Below are 17074 nucleotides of genomic sequence, written 5' to 3' on the forward strand. Positions count from 1 at the left end.
ATTATTGATATAATAATGTTGTTTTAATGCTCCTCAATTGTTAAAACGGTAAACAACCAGCAAAAATATTTTTATCGTAACTGCAACGCCATTGCAAAGTTACGTCGTCAGTTCAATCGCGACGTGTCAGGAACGCATTCTCTGAATGGCCGAACTATAATATTTTTCAAACGGTTATTTACCGTGTCAATTAAACCATTAATAGTTCTAGTAAGAGATTTATTCCAAAATCATAGTCAATTTCATAATAAATAACAAAAAACAATGTATATCGCTCGCTACCACTACGCTAGAAGTAAGAAAAATATATACTTTTTTATATATCAAACTAATATTACGAAAGCTCGTGAGAATAATATATTTAGGGTATTTTTGTATGCGTTGCTTTTTATTTATTACACATAACCACTGTTTCTACTGAGAATCAAGTTGGATTATTGTAGTCGAACCTTATTTTGTTACAATTTTATGTATAAATAATAAGCATCGCACACAAAAACCATAGTGTCACAATAAAATGTCTTTTACATTTTTAATACTACAGTACACTAATAGATACAAACGATCATAAACGTTGCCGCGTTTTAAAAAGTACCAAAACAATCCAATATTTGAAAAAAAAAAAAACAAACTGGAACTGGCAAGGACATATACACACAGGCTCAAAAGAACCAAAATTTAAAATTATTTTAAAATTGACTAAAAATCCAAAAACTGTATACGCCCTTTTCACTTAACCCTAGACACTCGAAAACTTAAAAAGAAAAAAAAACAAACGATTTTTTATGTCTTTAGGATCTGCTGCTTTGAGTTTGCGGAATAGACTGTCTTTATTATTTAGTCATGTTTGTTTTAGTAAAAACCGTTTTGAAAGCTGTCTTTTAAAAGATGGTAGGTATTAAAAATAATAGATACATTAAATGCATATCACAACTGGCCTCTAACGTCAGTAATGAATTATTAAAATTTTAATTTCCTTGATGTATGTAAAGTACAAAATTTTATGGTTTTATCTCCAAATATTTAAATTTCTACTTCAAAACTATGGAAGCCAAAAGTGGTGGGTTGCTACAAACGCCACCTAAAAAAATGCGACATATTATTTTTATTGTAACTTTAATTTACCTATGCATTTATTGTAAACGTACGCATCTAATATTACAGAGATAGCTTTTCTATTAAACAGTGGTCCTATTATACGTTTTTTTTTTCAAGATAATAAGAAAATATAGCAGTGGTCCAATATTCAATTGAAATGAAATATTTCCATCCCTCTCCCAAACGTTATTTTAAAAATGACGAAAACAAATGTTTCTGTCATAGATGTAACCAGCTTTAAAATTTATTTTAAAAATGACTAAAATATATTTTGTCATTTAGTCACTATTAAAATTACATTTGGCGGGTTATTTATTCAAAATTTCGCCTAAACTCCGACATAAGATTAGAAGAGCTATCCCATTGTTTCTTTTTAAAAATGATTATCATTTTAATATAATTCATTTATGATTGTGGTTCTGACCCTGCCTCGTTTAAGCGATATAACTATTTTAATGGTACATATTACAAATTGTTACATTTCCCTTACAATAACTACGTCACTAAAAAGCTTGACCAAATATTTTTAGGCCGATAGGAACTGAACGAACAAAAATGATATAAGTAAATCTAAAAGAATTGTCAAAAAAATCGCTATAGACAAAATCGAAATGTGCTCTAAAGTCGACTAAAATTTCTTCAATGTTATTTTTTCAGAACTGCGATTTTCAACGCTCATAAAATAACTGTATTCTTAGACTAACTCTCACTTACGTTAATTACAAAACTTACCTTAGAGCACTGTGATAGTAACATCCAAGTTAGTAATGTCGTTTAGGGCGCCTCGCAATTTGGCATAAAACCATTTTTTAATGTGACGACCGTCTGTTACATAACATTGACACATTTGCAATCGCTTCCATTTGACAGTTCAAATTGCTTGGCGATAGCAATTCATCTTGTCATATCAAAGCCATCGTGAATGGCAATTTGTTACGTAATAAGGCTTCTAAATTATTGAAATAAACCATAAAAAAAATGTAAGTTGTTAAGGCCTACTGAAATTTAGGCTTTTGTTATAGGCATTGATTTACAATAATTAACAAATCGAATTGAATAAACAGTAACATTTTAAACTATCGTTTTTACAAAATTTCATGCAACAACATGTAACATATTACAATATTTCACTACTTTTGGAACAGGAAAAATACAACGACGTAAATCAATTTGTAAATGTAACAAATAAGGATGAGTTGCACCATTTTACTATAACGAGAACCGAATCATAACCAGCCGTACACGCCTCCCGTAGGTTAAATCAACAATTTGACAACTGAAAATGGTACCTTGATAGTTAAATGGTGCAACCGACCGTTTTCTAAATTCAAACAATTTTGACAAACGCAATTCTGTCTAATATACAAAGGTTTTGAAAAAGGAATAAGCGACAGAACATTCATTTAAAACTATTCGTATTCGATATTTTAAACAATTATTTTATGGTTTTCTTTTGTTTTTGCTATTAAGTGATGACCAGGGTCGAGGCGAGGCGCGTCCTGAGAGGTGTCAATTCCTGTAACTATGAGTTCTCTGGTTCATCCCAGTCGATGCTGGCCCACAGCGGCAGTTCAGTTTCGTATTCCCAGCCGGGGCCCTGTGGAAGATATTATTGTGTTCATATTATGTATATTTTGTTTGGAACATTTTACGGACTCTTCAGTCACATAATATAATTGAGTATGTTCAATATGCAGTTTGGTTTTTGATGTACTAGCCAGCCTAAACCAAATTGAGAACGAGTTAGACAGAATGTTGTGTAGTAGTTAGGAGTTTTTAGTGGGTTTAGGTTTTTTAGGAATTAAGCAATACGATCTGGGAGAAGTAAATGTATAATTTAAGTTGTAAACACGACTTCATGAAAATAAAAATAAGAATCATTTTGATCTCTCTTCAATGAATTAATTAGCACTTGATGTAGATCAACGTATGAAAAAAGATCTCTTACCTTGTATTTCCAGGCATGTAGATACATAACGAGGTCCCTAGGCCTTGGGTCCCGGTACCTGACGCGGCACTCGTAACAGTGGGGGTCCGAGGACAGTGCATCATTGGACCCACTCGCCGAGCTGGTGGCCAACCCACTGGCGTGGCTGGATGCCGCTGGGGTGCAGCCTGTTTGGGTCGCCACTGTCACTTTATCTGACTGTTAGGACAAGGAAGATTTCAGTTAAAGTATCAGGTTGTGTGCTCAAGTGAAAATCAAGATTTGTATATTCAACTGATTGATCAATTTTCAAAAAGAAGGTGTCGTTACAACGCCAGTTCTTGGTAAAAGGAAGATTGTCTGCTTCGTAAGACAATGTGTAGAATTGCTAACATAAAATAATACTGTTCAATAAGATGGATCTAATGACAAATTTTGGAATGCGTCAAGTTATTAATGTCATTCGTCAAACTCCCTAAAACTTAGGCTTTCTTTGGCCTCCCCAATTAAAAATGATGAAATCGATCATTCTTTACAAACCTTGGCATCATTGGAGTCGTCATTGAATGATGGAGAGGCGACGGGTGACGGCGCCAGTGTGCAGGGCGCTGGAGAGTTCACCTCTGATGGAGCCTCCGCGCCGCTTGATGGGCTCGGAAGAGTTGCTGGTGGAAAAAGTCATGATTAGACCAAGTGATCCAAACAGGGTCTGATTACAATAGCATTATCAATAGAACATCGTCCATATTGTAGGGACATTGCTCCTGATTTTACTATGATTAAAAGAAATAAAATTTTTTCCTTACCTAAAAATAGGCAAATCTTTCATCGGTTTCACAGTTAGAGCAGTGTTAGTTAGTGAATCAGGTTCATATGATAGATCGATGTTCCCTTGTTATTAAAATGACTAGGAGTTGGTGTTTATGAAATAAAAGTCTTACGGGTCATGATAGATGAAGGCGTGACTCCTGGTGCTGGTGACTCTAACCTCGGCGACGACTCTCTTGAAGCAGGCCCTGTGTCGCAGTCATCCTCACCAACTGTTGAGAAGGATATAGTCAGTTTTGCTGTTAAAATTAATAATAGCTATTCCCTGAAGTTAACTTTACTTGAACACCTATACCATAATTAATTTTATACTCAGCAGATGCTATTTCTGAGAAAATCTTCAATTCCCAATATGCCCACTTTCCACTAGACGAAACAAGTTCATATTAATCCTCTTCTATCAGTATGAAACAGGCTAGTAAGTATTATACAACTAAATAAATAATAATTATAAATAATGTCGGGATACCTTTTTCACACACGGTCGGTTAGCCCCATGGTAAGTTATTTATTTACTTGTGTTATGGGTGCTAACACAACTGATAAACTACATATAGCTACATATATACATATTTATAAATAGATATCATAACACCCAGACCACAGCCAACAAGCATGCTCATCACACAAATGTCGACCGAACCGGGAATCGAACCCGGGACCTCAGGTTCGGCGGTCCGGCATGATGACCATTGCGCCATTGAGGTCGTCATTTTATGCGACAGTATAGTCATCAACGACATAGTACATATTCTCAAACTTCTTTTCCGTACTAAAACTCACCTTTATCATCAGACACCGGCTTAGAGAACAGCAGATCATCATCAGCAGCATCAACCCCAAGCCAGTTCTCAGCATTATGGATAGCTATCAGGTCTCTGACTAGCTGCTCGTCTGTCTTACCCCCCGTGTCTCCGCCCTTACCTCGGAGGGGGCCAAAGACCGGGTGGTTGTATAGAGGGTCGTTTACTACTGGGTAACCTAGGGAAGAAGTTTAGATTATATTATTGTGCTTGAGTCTAGAGGTTCCTCTAGTAATATTTTTTTGAAGTTCCTTGTAACACGAGCTTATTTACCAATCTTGAAGTTCCTTTTGGATACAAGCTTTAGATCAAGATGATGCTTGTAGCGGAAAACGCTCATAATACGAGTACTTAGGTTGAACAAACCCACAATGAATTTGTCCCTTATGGCTTGATCCCTTATCCACTTCACATCGTCGCATAAAGTGGTATAAAGACATATCAGTATGTAAGTGGACGATTTAATGTGACACAACAGACACGAATTCAAAAATGGTAAGTTATTCTAAAAAAATCCTCACCCAAATACTGCAAATGCACTCTGATCTGATGCATTCTGCCCGTCTTAGGCTTGCAGAGCACGACACTGGTGTTGCTGTTCACGTTGTACCCAAGCCGCTTGAACACGGTGGAACAGTCCTTGCCTTTCGGAGACACCTTGCAGACTCCGATCTTGTAGCTCACGACTTCTATTGGCTCTTGGCATTCGATTTCTTCACTGCAATTTGAGGTTTCAATTAGACTGAATAAGTCTTTATTCTTTCAAGCATTTTAGAGTTGGCTTTAAGTCTAATAAATCTTCACCATCTGCTATCTACAAACCCTAAACTATTAGTTTTTTACATGAATCGATTGCCTTTAAGATATTCGCAGATAATCGCAATACCCCTTTTCTATCTCTTATGCCCATAGGTAATCTAAATAAAATAAAAGCTACTAGAATACCTTGTACTTTTAGCTTTACGAAAACCTTGCCGTTATTATAAGAATAAAACACGAATATCGATAAAAACTACTAGATTTTTTTACCGAAAGCCCTGAACCAGAATACAAAAGAGACCATCACCAATAAGAATTGAAATCGCTCAAACGACTCTCCGCAAAGCTGAACATGACAGAATTTTAACTTAAAATTCCTGGGAAAAGCATTCTTGTCATCCGAGGCGCGAACTTACACCTAGTTGGGCTAAAATCTGTTGATTGGACTGGAACATTGTAAATCTACTGAAAACTCGTTATTGACTGACAAATCGAAAATAAAATACGAACGAATCGTTGGAAGTTGGAAGAAAATGAATTTTCCGTCCATTCTCAATTTGAATACAATTTTATTATGATGGAGTTCTTTTGGGTAGGAATGTTTTAATTTTGGGAAAATAATAGTATCAATAGTAGCTTTCACCATCTTTCTTATATTTAACTTTATGAGTAAGTTTCTTAGTTACATTTGCTGCTAATGCTGATCTGACTGTGATTACATTTTCGTATGAGCGATTTCGCATAAAGGATTCACACACTACAGGTAACTCAAAAACTGTTACAGTCAACAATTTAGGAGGGCTAATTTTCGTAGAAATGTAAAAACGTCCTTCTCACTAACGTAAGTATACCTCGAAACCCACACTACAACATAACATACATAGACACCCTCAGCTTATCAACACACGTTTTGTGTGTGTAGATATGTGTCATAATCTTAGTTAAGCCAGGCTAATCTCGGTAACAATGCCAGGGGTACAGTTACGTATAGAATCCCGGTATCGTTTCTCAAACCAGAAATATTATTCTTTGATAGTCAACCACTCGTATCAAAATAAAATTCTAAGAAGCCACGTTAAGTCAAATATAGAGGATAAAACTGACTACATATAGGTATTTATTTTTGATACTATGCGTCCTCATAGCTAAATCATTTGTAAATTGATGAGCTGACCACTAAAACCCCTACAAGAAAATCTGGACTCAGTATATTATTTTTCTACGGATATAAGACTTCATAGATACGTGTCCTCAAAAATAATATTTACGAACTGCAGCGAACGAAGATGCATTTTTATTTAAGCACTCACTAAGCTACACGATGTTCAAGAATCAATAAACATTTTTGATTGGCTTGTCAGCTCAAGAGTGTCATATTTAGAAAAAGTTATCACAAAAACCACCTCTATGTTGACGACTTAAGGTCCGGTTTCCCTTGGACGTTTATAATTGGTACCGTCATCAATGTTATTGCAATAATATTACAAGATCGATATCGAGTTCAGTGCTCCAGAAAATATCGACATTTGAAGTCATTTCATTTAACTAAGTCATTGCTTTTATAGCGTACTGCTATGCAAGTGTGATTGGCGCTTCATTGTTAGTGTTGGACTATAAATTAAATGGCATTTTACTCATACATTGTAAATTATATTCCCCGTTAACTTTAGATACTATTAGAAGGTTTAGATACTATTCTTTAAACAACTTCTTATTGCAGCTGACATCTACCGCGCCTTGAAGATTACTGTTTTATTCTACACTAGCCGTTTTCCCGCGGTTTCACCCGCGTCCCGTGGGAGCTACTGCCCGCACCGGGATAAAATAGAGCCTATGTTACTCGCAGATAATAGCTTTCTAATGGTGAAAGAATATTTAAAATCGGTCCAGTAGTTTTTGAGTTTATCCATTACAACCAAATAAACAAACAAACAAAGTTTTCCTTTTTATAATATTAGTATAGACATACTTAAGATTACTGATCATTCTACATATAACTTTCTTGAGAATCACATACAGGCTGTCTTTCAGTAGGATCAATTCTTTTGCTTTGAACATAAGCCTTACCAAAAAAAAAGAAGTATGTATATCCACATTTGGAATTGAAAAAAATAAGAATGAGTATCCTATGACACATTACCTTTCCATTTATAAGCATTATCAAAACACATTTTTTTTAACTTGCTATATATTTGTTTTAGTAAGCTAAAGTAGTTCACTTACTCTGGGAATTCTCCGTCGACTCTACAGACGTATTCCTTCTGTACTTGTCTGTTCCTGATCTGATGTTCCATCTGTCTCGCCTTCTTTGGACTCCTTCCGAATAGTAGGAGACCTATGAGTTTGGATAACATTAATATTGAGAAGAGAATTTATCAATGTGTAATCGGCGACGGTTATATTATAATATCATCGTCGCGAATGAACTAATGTTGTAGACGCCCCACAGGAAATAACATTTCACCAGCTTTGCTTAAGTTTTAGTTAGGGGTAAACTTTATCCAGTTATGAGATTCAAAAAAATTTGGGAACTTTTCAAAAATAAACGCCCGATAAACCGAAATTGACTTAAAAATTGAATCCATGACATAAGAAGCTCAACAGACAATCTAATATTACCTACTAACTAAACGTTTAAGTTTTAAATCTCGCTAACAAGACAGCATAAATAAAACAGCAATAACAATTTAAACATAAAGACCGACCGCTAACATTTACGAAAATAAAACTCTACCCTAAATCTTGAAAGACGAAAAAAATAAAAGCAACCTAACATTTACACCAATTAAAAATTCAGTGAGTGTAATTTTTCAAAAGGCTCCTTTTGATGCTGCGAAGAAAGATTTCGCTGTTTAGAGCAATCTCACCTGACGTTAGCCTGTCGAGTCTGTGAATGGTCCTTAAGTTCTTCAAGTTGTACTCTTTTGCGAGTATAAAAACGACGGTGTTGTGCCGGTATCTTCCACATGGATGAACCTAGAAAACAATTTTTGTTATTCAGATTTAAATTTTGAGCTAGTTCAAATATCCACTATACAAAATATTGAGTTTAAACATGCTTTTTGAATGAGAAGGAAAATAGAATATAATTTAAGATATGATAAAGAATTATTTGATTGTAACCATCACAAACATCATTTGGTACAACAATGCAAAATTTAATATATCAATAACAATATTTTTGTTGATTTTAAATAGGTAACGCATAACAAGACATCTGATGATGATAAAAAAAGTGATGACGACGAACAAAGCAAAAATGATGATGCAAGCAAATATGATACATGAGCATTATAAGATGAAGTGCACACAAATATAATAATACCTGGTCCGCGCAGTCCTGATGATAAATATACGATAAAACGAAGCAAAATCAATAATACTATATTGATATTTATTACCATGCATAAGGAAGTGTCAAAGCATAACTCAAGTGCTAAGATACAATAAGCGAGTACCGAGCTATGAAAACAATACATTTCGAGAGATTGATTGCAAAAAATAATTTTGGAATGAACACAGACAGCACAGGGAGTGAAAATTTTGAAAATCAGCCAATTGATTTTTGAATATTTTAGTATATTGAAAGACTACCTGTTTTGGTATCTAAGGGTGCTTACATAAAGAAACAGGTTTCCGGTACAGACAAACCTGTACGGGTAGGTACCGAACAGTGCAGGTATAATATTTCAATACAATCCTATTGACTCACATGTATATTTTATATTTATCTCAGGTAAGTTGCAACCTGTTTACTCACTTATAAAGAAACAGGTAAGTTACAACCTGTTTCTTTATAAGTGAGTCAATAGGATTATTTGAAATATTATACCTGCACTGATCGGTACCTACCCGTACAGGTTTGTCTGTACCGGCAACCTGTTTCTTTATGTAAGCACCCTAAGAAATACAAACCACATGCAGAAGACAATACATTAAAATTTTTAATTCTCTAAAAGTTGAAATGAAAACCCGCATGCATGAAATTATTCGTCGTTTTACGTATTTCCGATGTGTGCCGTCTACGTGAAATCGAGTTTGTATTTATTTATAGGCTATACAAACTGCCAGTCTACTCACAATTTGTTACTACAAACATTTGGGTAAAAACTTTTCAGAATTACCAAAAAAGGGACGCACGACAAACTCCTAATTGAATCGACGTAAGCTTTTGCAACTCAATTTACCAAAATGTAAGAGAAAATATTTTCGAAACTTATTTCTGAATAACAATAATAGGGTCAAGTTAAAATATTTGGATAACACGGTACCCGCTTGAAAGAAATGAGATAGGAAGTATTTGGGGTTCGGAATACTCAAGTTCTGGACCACTTTCAAGTGGTATTTTCAACAAGACCGCACATTTTCAACTCCGTTTGTGGTATTATGTTTCAAACTGTGCAGATCACAATCTAGTCAGACTCTGACAGCGTACTTCGTTTGGACCGAGAAAAAATCAACCCCGAATTTCAGTTCGCTATTCGCGAGCAGATTTATTTTCTTTCTCTTTGTACTTTCAACGGTCTTTTTTAACGTGTCGTTCTTTTTTGTTGAAAAAGAGAAAATAATCTATTGTTGAAAAAATCATGATGTTACAAAAAGGTTTCACTAACGTGAGGGATTATTTAATTGCCAACGATTTTCTGTCTGCTCACAAAGGTTTTGGCAAAGCTGGGGTTGGCAAAGGCATTAAGGTTTTTGTCTGTCGTAATGCCATTAGGTATTGGAAAGGAAAAGGAAAATATTGATATTGAAGTTGTATAATATGTAGAGGGTGATTCGCGGTCCAGACGCGAGTCAGAGCTTGACGATGATGGCAAACGGTCCCAACGCATGACTCACCGGCAGCGAGCAAGGCTTGTCTAGCACGAGATGCTCTTCATCCACGTGTATGATGCGCAAGGGACCAGCGAGCACTGGAGTTTCGTGCCTGGCCCACCACGGACACAACATTGTACATTACGGACTTTGTATAGTCTTATGATGTTGCAATTGCCTTTGAGAACAACTGTCTTACGTCAAAGAATTTTCTCTTCAACGTAATCAAAAATGTCTGCTTAGTTCAGGAATTTGGATTATCACACCAAACAATTCAAACTTAAGTTTTTTTATAAAAATTCTTTGCTGTTACTAACTCAATATCCCCCTCTGCGTCGGCTGAAGAATTTAATAATGCAGAAAAATCCTTCTTATAAATATTTCTATCGAACACTGGACTTTAAATTGAAGATTATTGACGTTTGGGTTATTTACAAGATTTAGTTCTGTACATTTTAGAACTATGGCTTAACAAAAATGTCAGTTTAAACGTAACATCTCATCCAAATGTAATGGAGGATACAGAAGTACATAAAGCACATTGCTAACACCTAGAAGCAAAATATTTGTAAAATTTTGGAAAGGAAGTCGTAAGGGATATTAAGGATACAAAACAGTAATACAAAGGTGATTTTAATGGCTTATTCTAATATGCACAGAGGGGTGGGAACATCAAAATTAATGAGATACGCAAAGTGCATTACAACATCATAGACAATGTAAATACTTAATACACTGGAGGCACAGCTTTATATAGGGTCCTACTTTTAAATGCATGACATTTTGTAGAACTTGTTCTGCAACTTGACTTGTAATTATTACACAAATAAAATATTAACGAGTGATATACACACAAATGAAACCAGAATTGGGTAAAATTTCTGTAGCGTGCACGGTATGGTTTAAAATTGGCTGTCTTAAAAATAACTGAAGGAAGTAACAAAACAGGACCTTATACAAAGAACAATTGTTTGGCTGTACGCGAGAAGTTATTTACGACTTTCTAACTAATCCCGGTTGATTTGATGGCGGGATTCTCGTATCTAACATATAAAATAAGTTCAAGAGTGTTCCGAGTTTGTGTTGAGATTGTAACTTTTGTGTGAAACATACAAAAGTAATAAAATCTAAATGAACGTGAACTTGGATCTGTTTGAACTGAATATAACAAATGAAATTTAAATTTTGTGTTTTTTGTAGATGTGATTTCAGAAGAGAATATCGTTATGTTAAAAGAAGTTGTTTAGTAAGTAAAGCTATTTAAAATTAAAGATAGAGGCATTCGTTTGAGTGAAATTTAGTGCATTAGTATTAGTGCCGAAACAAAAAATCTACCTATAGATGTTGAAAATGAAGTCGATCATGTAATCGATAAAGAAAACCAGAGTACCACAATTGATTATTTTTTATAAATGAAGTTATATAAAATGTAGGTCAAAGCCAAGATATTTTACTTTGCACCGCAGCTTAGGGATCCAGCATTGAGCCGTAATATCAATCACTATGATGGGGGACGGTCGATCATTTGGACCCTTTTACATTCGAACTGAAGAAATATTTCTTTTCTACGGTATCCGCCTAACAATTACGCGGGTATAATCTATATTGATCCCTTCTTCGCCGATTCTTTCTTTGAGTTTGGGATTTATTGCTTGGAATTTAGTTTTGGGTAGAAAATTCTCGCATATACTTAAATGGAACACTATCGAAAGCTACAGTTATTCAAAACTTCACAGTAGTATTTACTCAGGATTAAAAAGATGATTTTTTTAATTCAATTTCATAATGCATAACTTCATTTCAAGCAAAGGAAGACAAAAATTCAGCCCTCCAACCAATAATCGCGACAACAGCCTTAAACCGAATAGAATTTCAAATATAAACAAAAACACATCGTAACATCCTCCGTGAAATTTCCACTTAGCTGAAACTGAACGTGAGCGGCAAACTAAACGCGAACATGTGTTAAAGCTAGATATGTATAGAGCTTATTGTATTGGTGTAACAAGAGAGTTAATGAGGGCGCACACAGAAATACCGAGCTGAGAGTAATTGGTCCACATTGTTGTTTCATTTTCGAGCTCGTGTTGGGCCAAAGGGATCCCGAATTTTCGGTGCGAAATGCTTAGTTTCAAGTTAAAGGGTCGTATTAGGTAAAAGCTGATTATTACGTTTAATACAACAATAGGCTTCTGATTTCTAAATAGGCTTAATGATCTTTAGGAAATTACTTCAATTTTGATCTTTGTGGGATTTCGCGAAATGGGCATAAAACCAGAAATAGAATTAACGAAAAATCCTTTATTAGGCTGTTTTTTTTACGGACATAAGACGGAATTTATAAAGAACTTTGATAGGGCTAAATAAGGCTTCCTTTTTTTTCCAGCGTTTTAATGCTCAAAGGGCTTTCAAATGACTAACAAAAAGCAGTTTTATGGGAACAAGAAATTGAAAACATGGGTTCCCCTCAGAGGTAACAAAGAAACAAATCGTAAAAATACAATTTGCACATTAAATAGACCTTAGTATGGATTTCGTTCGGCTATCAACTAGTTTACGGCCGTCTGCCGCCAAAGGTAATTGAAGCCACATATTTATAACGCGAGGCGGCATTATTTGTTGAACTTATTCTCAGACGGTAAGCTGCTTTAGGTATCCCTACACACCTACATATATGAAGTCTAAAAATTTCTTCAAAAGCTAGGTCAGCAACAAAAATTTTATGAGACATTCACGTCTGAATACTTGCATTTCTAAGACCCACTTGATCGTTTTACTAAAGAAACATATTTTCTGATTGAAAGGCAGCCTCAAAGGAAAGTTGAGAGCATCAATTCAAAACCTACACCTAAAAATACATCGTTCATGAAGCCCGATGTTCAACTTGAGTGAGTGCTGAAAAAAATCAACTTTACCTCGGCTTGGCTGCTTTGCATGGAAATTCCAACACCTACTACCTACATTCTTGTTTTATTCCGTAAAAGCCGATATGAAAGTGCTTCATAATATTAGGTGTCCTCCATCATATAACGTTGCAGAGTATTTCTTGCAAAAGGGACCGCTTTACGGTAACGCAAAGGACTTTGTGAGGAGCTAGCTTTTAGGGGCAGGAAAGCGGATTTCAGAGGAATGGAAGCCTATAATATGATAGTAGCACTAAAATTGTGGGACGAACTAAATTAAATTCTAGACGGTTTAGATGTTAAACGCTATATAATGTTCCTTACTTTCTGGCCAGTACAACACCAAAATTCAATTTGTGACGACCCTTCACCAAAAGTGCGAGAAAGTACAGTGAAAAATGTTGAAGTAATGTTAATTACAATGAAGTATAAAGCTGTTAGTGCACTACTAAGCTATATTAGCACACCATGCAACACTTAGGGGTGACATACAAGTACTCGATGTATGATAAGCGTTCACAGAACATGGCTGTCTCATTTGCCACTTACGGGGATAGAGGCCGGTTTGTTGACAACCACAATGTCCTCGTCGATATGAACGAGGGTGATCGGTTGGCTGGTCACCGGTACTTCGTGCCTGCAACGATACACACGTCAGGCTAACGGCTTCGGGCCAACGTACTCGGAGCAAACCACATATAACAGCGAAAATTTCGTTTACGTAGACGACATTTTCGTTTTGTGAGGAAGAAAAATACAGTTCAGATCTTTTTTTAGTTCGGTGCAGTTAAGAATACGGTTAAATATATTATTTTTTATGTTGGATTTTGTGTTTGTGTATTGTGTTTCAATAGATGAAAGGCTGAATGTAATCACAGCCACCTTTTGAATTGCGACGACGCCGTTCCATTATTACTTATTGGAGGCAAACATTTTTGCTCAGAGTTCGTTTCAATATCGGTTCTCGTGACGTATGAAATAAAGATTAGACGAGAACAGAACAGCAAATGAACATGCGTGAGCGAAATGGACCGTGAAGCATGCCGTCTCAACTAGACACTGTGTCGAACTATGAGCAGATTACAGTCAAGAGAACAAGTGATAAAGAACTCTGTCTCTTTTGAAAAACGGCCAATATGCACCCGCATGCTCATTTAGTGCTCAAGATATCGTTATTGAAGATTACATTTTTGTTACAGTGGACTAAATACAAATTAGACCTGAAAAACAAACAAGCTTCGACGCACGTCACATTATTTAAAAATATTTATATAGTTAGAGTAACTGTGATAGTATGTAAGGATACTTAGTAAATAAATACATATAAGGCGAGAAAAATAAAGTTATTATTTACAATACTGAAATCAAAGAAACACCTGAGTTTGTTGGAGTATTGTGTAAAACAAAAGATGTCGATGTGTCTGGGTTTGTGTTTGACTAAGGTGCTGTAGCTATCTTAAGCGTACTACTGGATACCGTTGGGTTTGAGGATAAAGATAATCTTTTACCTATGGACGACGTTTGCTAGAAGGTCGTTGTGCTTCAATCTGTAGTCGGGGTCAACTCGTTCATAGTTGACGGTGAGGGTACCAGCCCTGATGCATCGCTCGTACTCAGCGGCGGGATGGGCTCTGAACTCTCGTGCGAAAACATCGAGGATCTTTTCCCCAACCCACCTTCCTTTGGTGAATGTTGTGAACGTAAAGTAGTATGGGTAGACTTTTCTGAGTCCTGAAAATGCAAAAATATTATTAATATTAAAATAATCCCCCAAAGATTCCCTAATACAATTTTTAATTCAGATTTGTCAGTTTCAGGTTTACGTATAAGAATAACTAATGGCGTGGTAAAAATATACGTCAGACAGCTAGCAAGGCTGTCTGATATAGTTAGGTATTGCAGCTAGAACCGGCTATGAAATCCGCCCTCAAAAGCAACTTTCAAGAACACCTTTAAATTCAACTTAAACAGATTTCTGCTACTGTTTCTACAAAACCACCAAACATTTAAAGTCAAATTTAATATTTTTATTTCCAACCTGAAGCAGTAAAAAGTCTCTCAACATGATTGGACTTTCCATTCAAAGGAAAACCTCGACACAAAATGCTGAGATACAAAAACATTTCCAACATTTTAAAAGGCGGGTATATCGCAATTTATAAGTCGTTACCTCGAAATATCTGCATAGCCGTAAAGTAAGGGAGGGGGGGGGGTGAATGAAGAAAGCGCTATTGCGGTTAGATGACTCAGGCCATTACATCATAATGGGCCTTTCTGACATTAGCTATATTGAAAACTAGCGTGGCCGCTGCCTCATCCACTTAATGTCAACGTGTGAACATACCTAATGGCCCGATACGTTGCGAACCACTTTTTTATTATAAGTACAGCACTGAAATTATACAGGGCTAATGCCTTTAAGTAGACTTTTCCATTACGCTACGATTCTATTGGTTTTATTTTTGTAAAATTATAGCTTCGTATTTTCATTTCTAAAAGCATTCACTAGGTATATTGAAGCCACAAATATGATACAAACAATAACGCAATATTGTCAAAACATTTCATATTAATGAAATTACAGATTATCGAAAATCAGTCGTATCATATAACGATACTGTATCAATTAAATTGGATACATAAAATACCCTCGGCCACATAATAGAGATTGAGCTTACGATTGTGGAAAAAGAAAATGAAAAAATAAGGATAAGAATCAAATCAATGGAAGGAAAAAATTAAAGGAACGGATTCGTTATTGAAGATAGGTATTCCTGTAATCCAATATCATCCGAGGTTTGTAAAAAGCCGATCTTAGAGAAAATAAAAAAAAGTTATTTCGACGAGACAATGGTGGCGTTCGTTTCGTTGAAGATTATTGAGAAATAATATTTTATGTGGACGACATGTTGTTTTGATCATAAATTATTTTATTTTGGGGCGTTTTTTCATTGGCTATGAAGTTTATTTCATTTTATGATTTGAATTTCATTTATGTTTTGTGATTGGCTTTATTGATGTTACTTTTGTTGAATATTTCATTGTCTTTAACTAAAATAAATCTTAACATCTTAGTTATGTAATATTTTTATTGAGAGCAGATTTTTTTCATAATTAATAGAAATGCTAGTTCGCTTTAATTTATCTTACAAAAAATACTTTTGGTTTCTTGAAGTCTGTAAGTTATTACTGATATTATAACTAGAATATTTGATTTCATATTTTTACTTACCATTTTCAATATAATAAGACGTTTCGTTGTACCGGTCATCTGTAAAGCCCGGCCTTTTCGCTTTCAGGGCCTTTGTTTCTAACTTCGCCTGAAACAAAAAATAATAAAACCATTGTTTTTCAGTCAGGCCTTTATAAAGTTGTGTGGGTACTAGATATGCGGAGGTAGAGGAATGGTATCCTATATGTAAACGTGTGTTCTGATAAGGCGATGGGCTTAAAGGATTTTTCTTTTATTTTTTTCGTTTGTGTACAAACAAAGTGGAAAAACAAGTCTTGTAATTAGCGGAATAAAGCTTTTAGAACGGTTAAAGGGAAAATGGATTTTGGTTTAATAGTATCCATGTGCGTTATTAGTTTTGAATATCAATGCCAGTCTAGACGTTTTCATTGTTCTGTTTTTTTTAAGGCATTCGAAAGTTAACTATGATTAATCAAGGGTATGAACATATATTTTGCATAGAGGTACATACCATTTTCAATGAGCAGTTAACGAGTTATATTTTGAAACTAATACTTATACATTGTTTTCAAAAAGTTTCTTATTAGATGTTAAAAACTCTATTAATAACATATTTTCATAAGGGATGTTGGCCTCAATTTCCTGTGAAAATAAACAAGAAATTGACAGCACATTGTCGGCAATATGGAGCTTGTAAAAATTTCAGTCTACGGGGAACTGTCGGGGCGACGAGAAAATTAGAAAA

At 35.1% G+C, this 17074-nt stretch overlaps 1 protein-coding gene across 2 annotated transcripts in view; it reads right to left on the reverse strand.

The window, feature by feature from the left end:
* Nucleotides 1-202: 202 nt before the first annotated feature.
* Nucleotides 203-17074, reverse strand: part of LOC124645648 (RNA pseudouridylate synthase domain-containing protein 2-like) — a 173112-nt gene continuing 156240 nt past the window's right edge. The window contains exons 4-14 of one of the 2 annotated variants that reach the window (XM_047185474.1): nucleotides 16369-16456; nucleotides 14645-14867; nucleotides 10258-10345; nucleotides 8283-8391; nucleotides 7639-7750; nucleotides 5178-5374; nucleotides 4637-4834; nucleotides 3967-4065; nucleotides 3566-3690; nucleotides 3047-3244; nucleotides 203-2695 (exon numbers count right to left, since the gene is read on the reverse strand). In XM_047185474.1, coding sequence (XP_047041430.1) covers nucleotides 2621-2695; nucleotides 3047-3244; nucleotides 3566-3690; nucleotides 3967-4065; nucleotides 4637-4834; nucleotides 5178-5374; nucleotides 7639-7750; nucleotides 8283-8391; nucleotides 10258-10345; nucleotides 14645-14867; nucleotides 16369-16456 — 1512 coding nt within the window. In that variant the 3' untranslated portion in view covers nucleotides 203-2620. Of the gene's footprint in view, nucleotides 2696-3046; nucleotides 3245-3565; nucleotides 3691-3966; nucleotides 4066-4636; nucleotides 4835-5177; nucleotides 5375-7638; nucleotides 7751-8282; nucleotides 8392-10257; nucleotides 10346-13685; nucleotides 13774-14644; nucleotides 14868-16368; nucleotides 16457-17074 lie in introns of both variants that reach the window. The other variant, XM_047185473.1, reaches the window with a different exon arrangement.

This window comes from Helicoverpa zea, chromosome 3 (genome assembly GCF_022581195.2).
Source record: "Helicoverpa zea isolate HzStark_Cry1AcR chromosome 3, ilHelZeax1.1, whole genome shotgun sequence".
Taxonomy (NCBI): domain Eukaryota; kingdom Metazoa; phylum Arthropoda; class Insecta; order Lepidoptera; family Noctuidae; genus Helicoverpa; species Helicoverpa zea.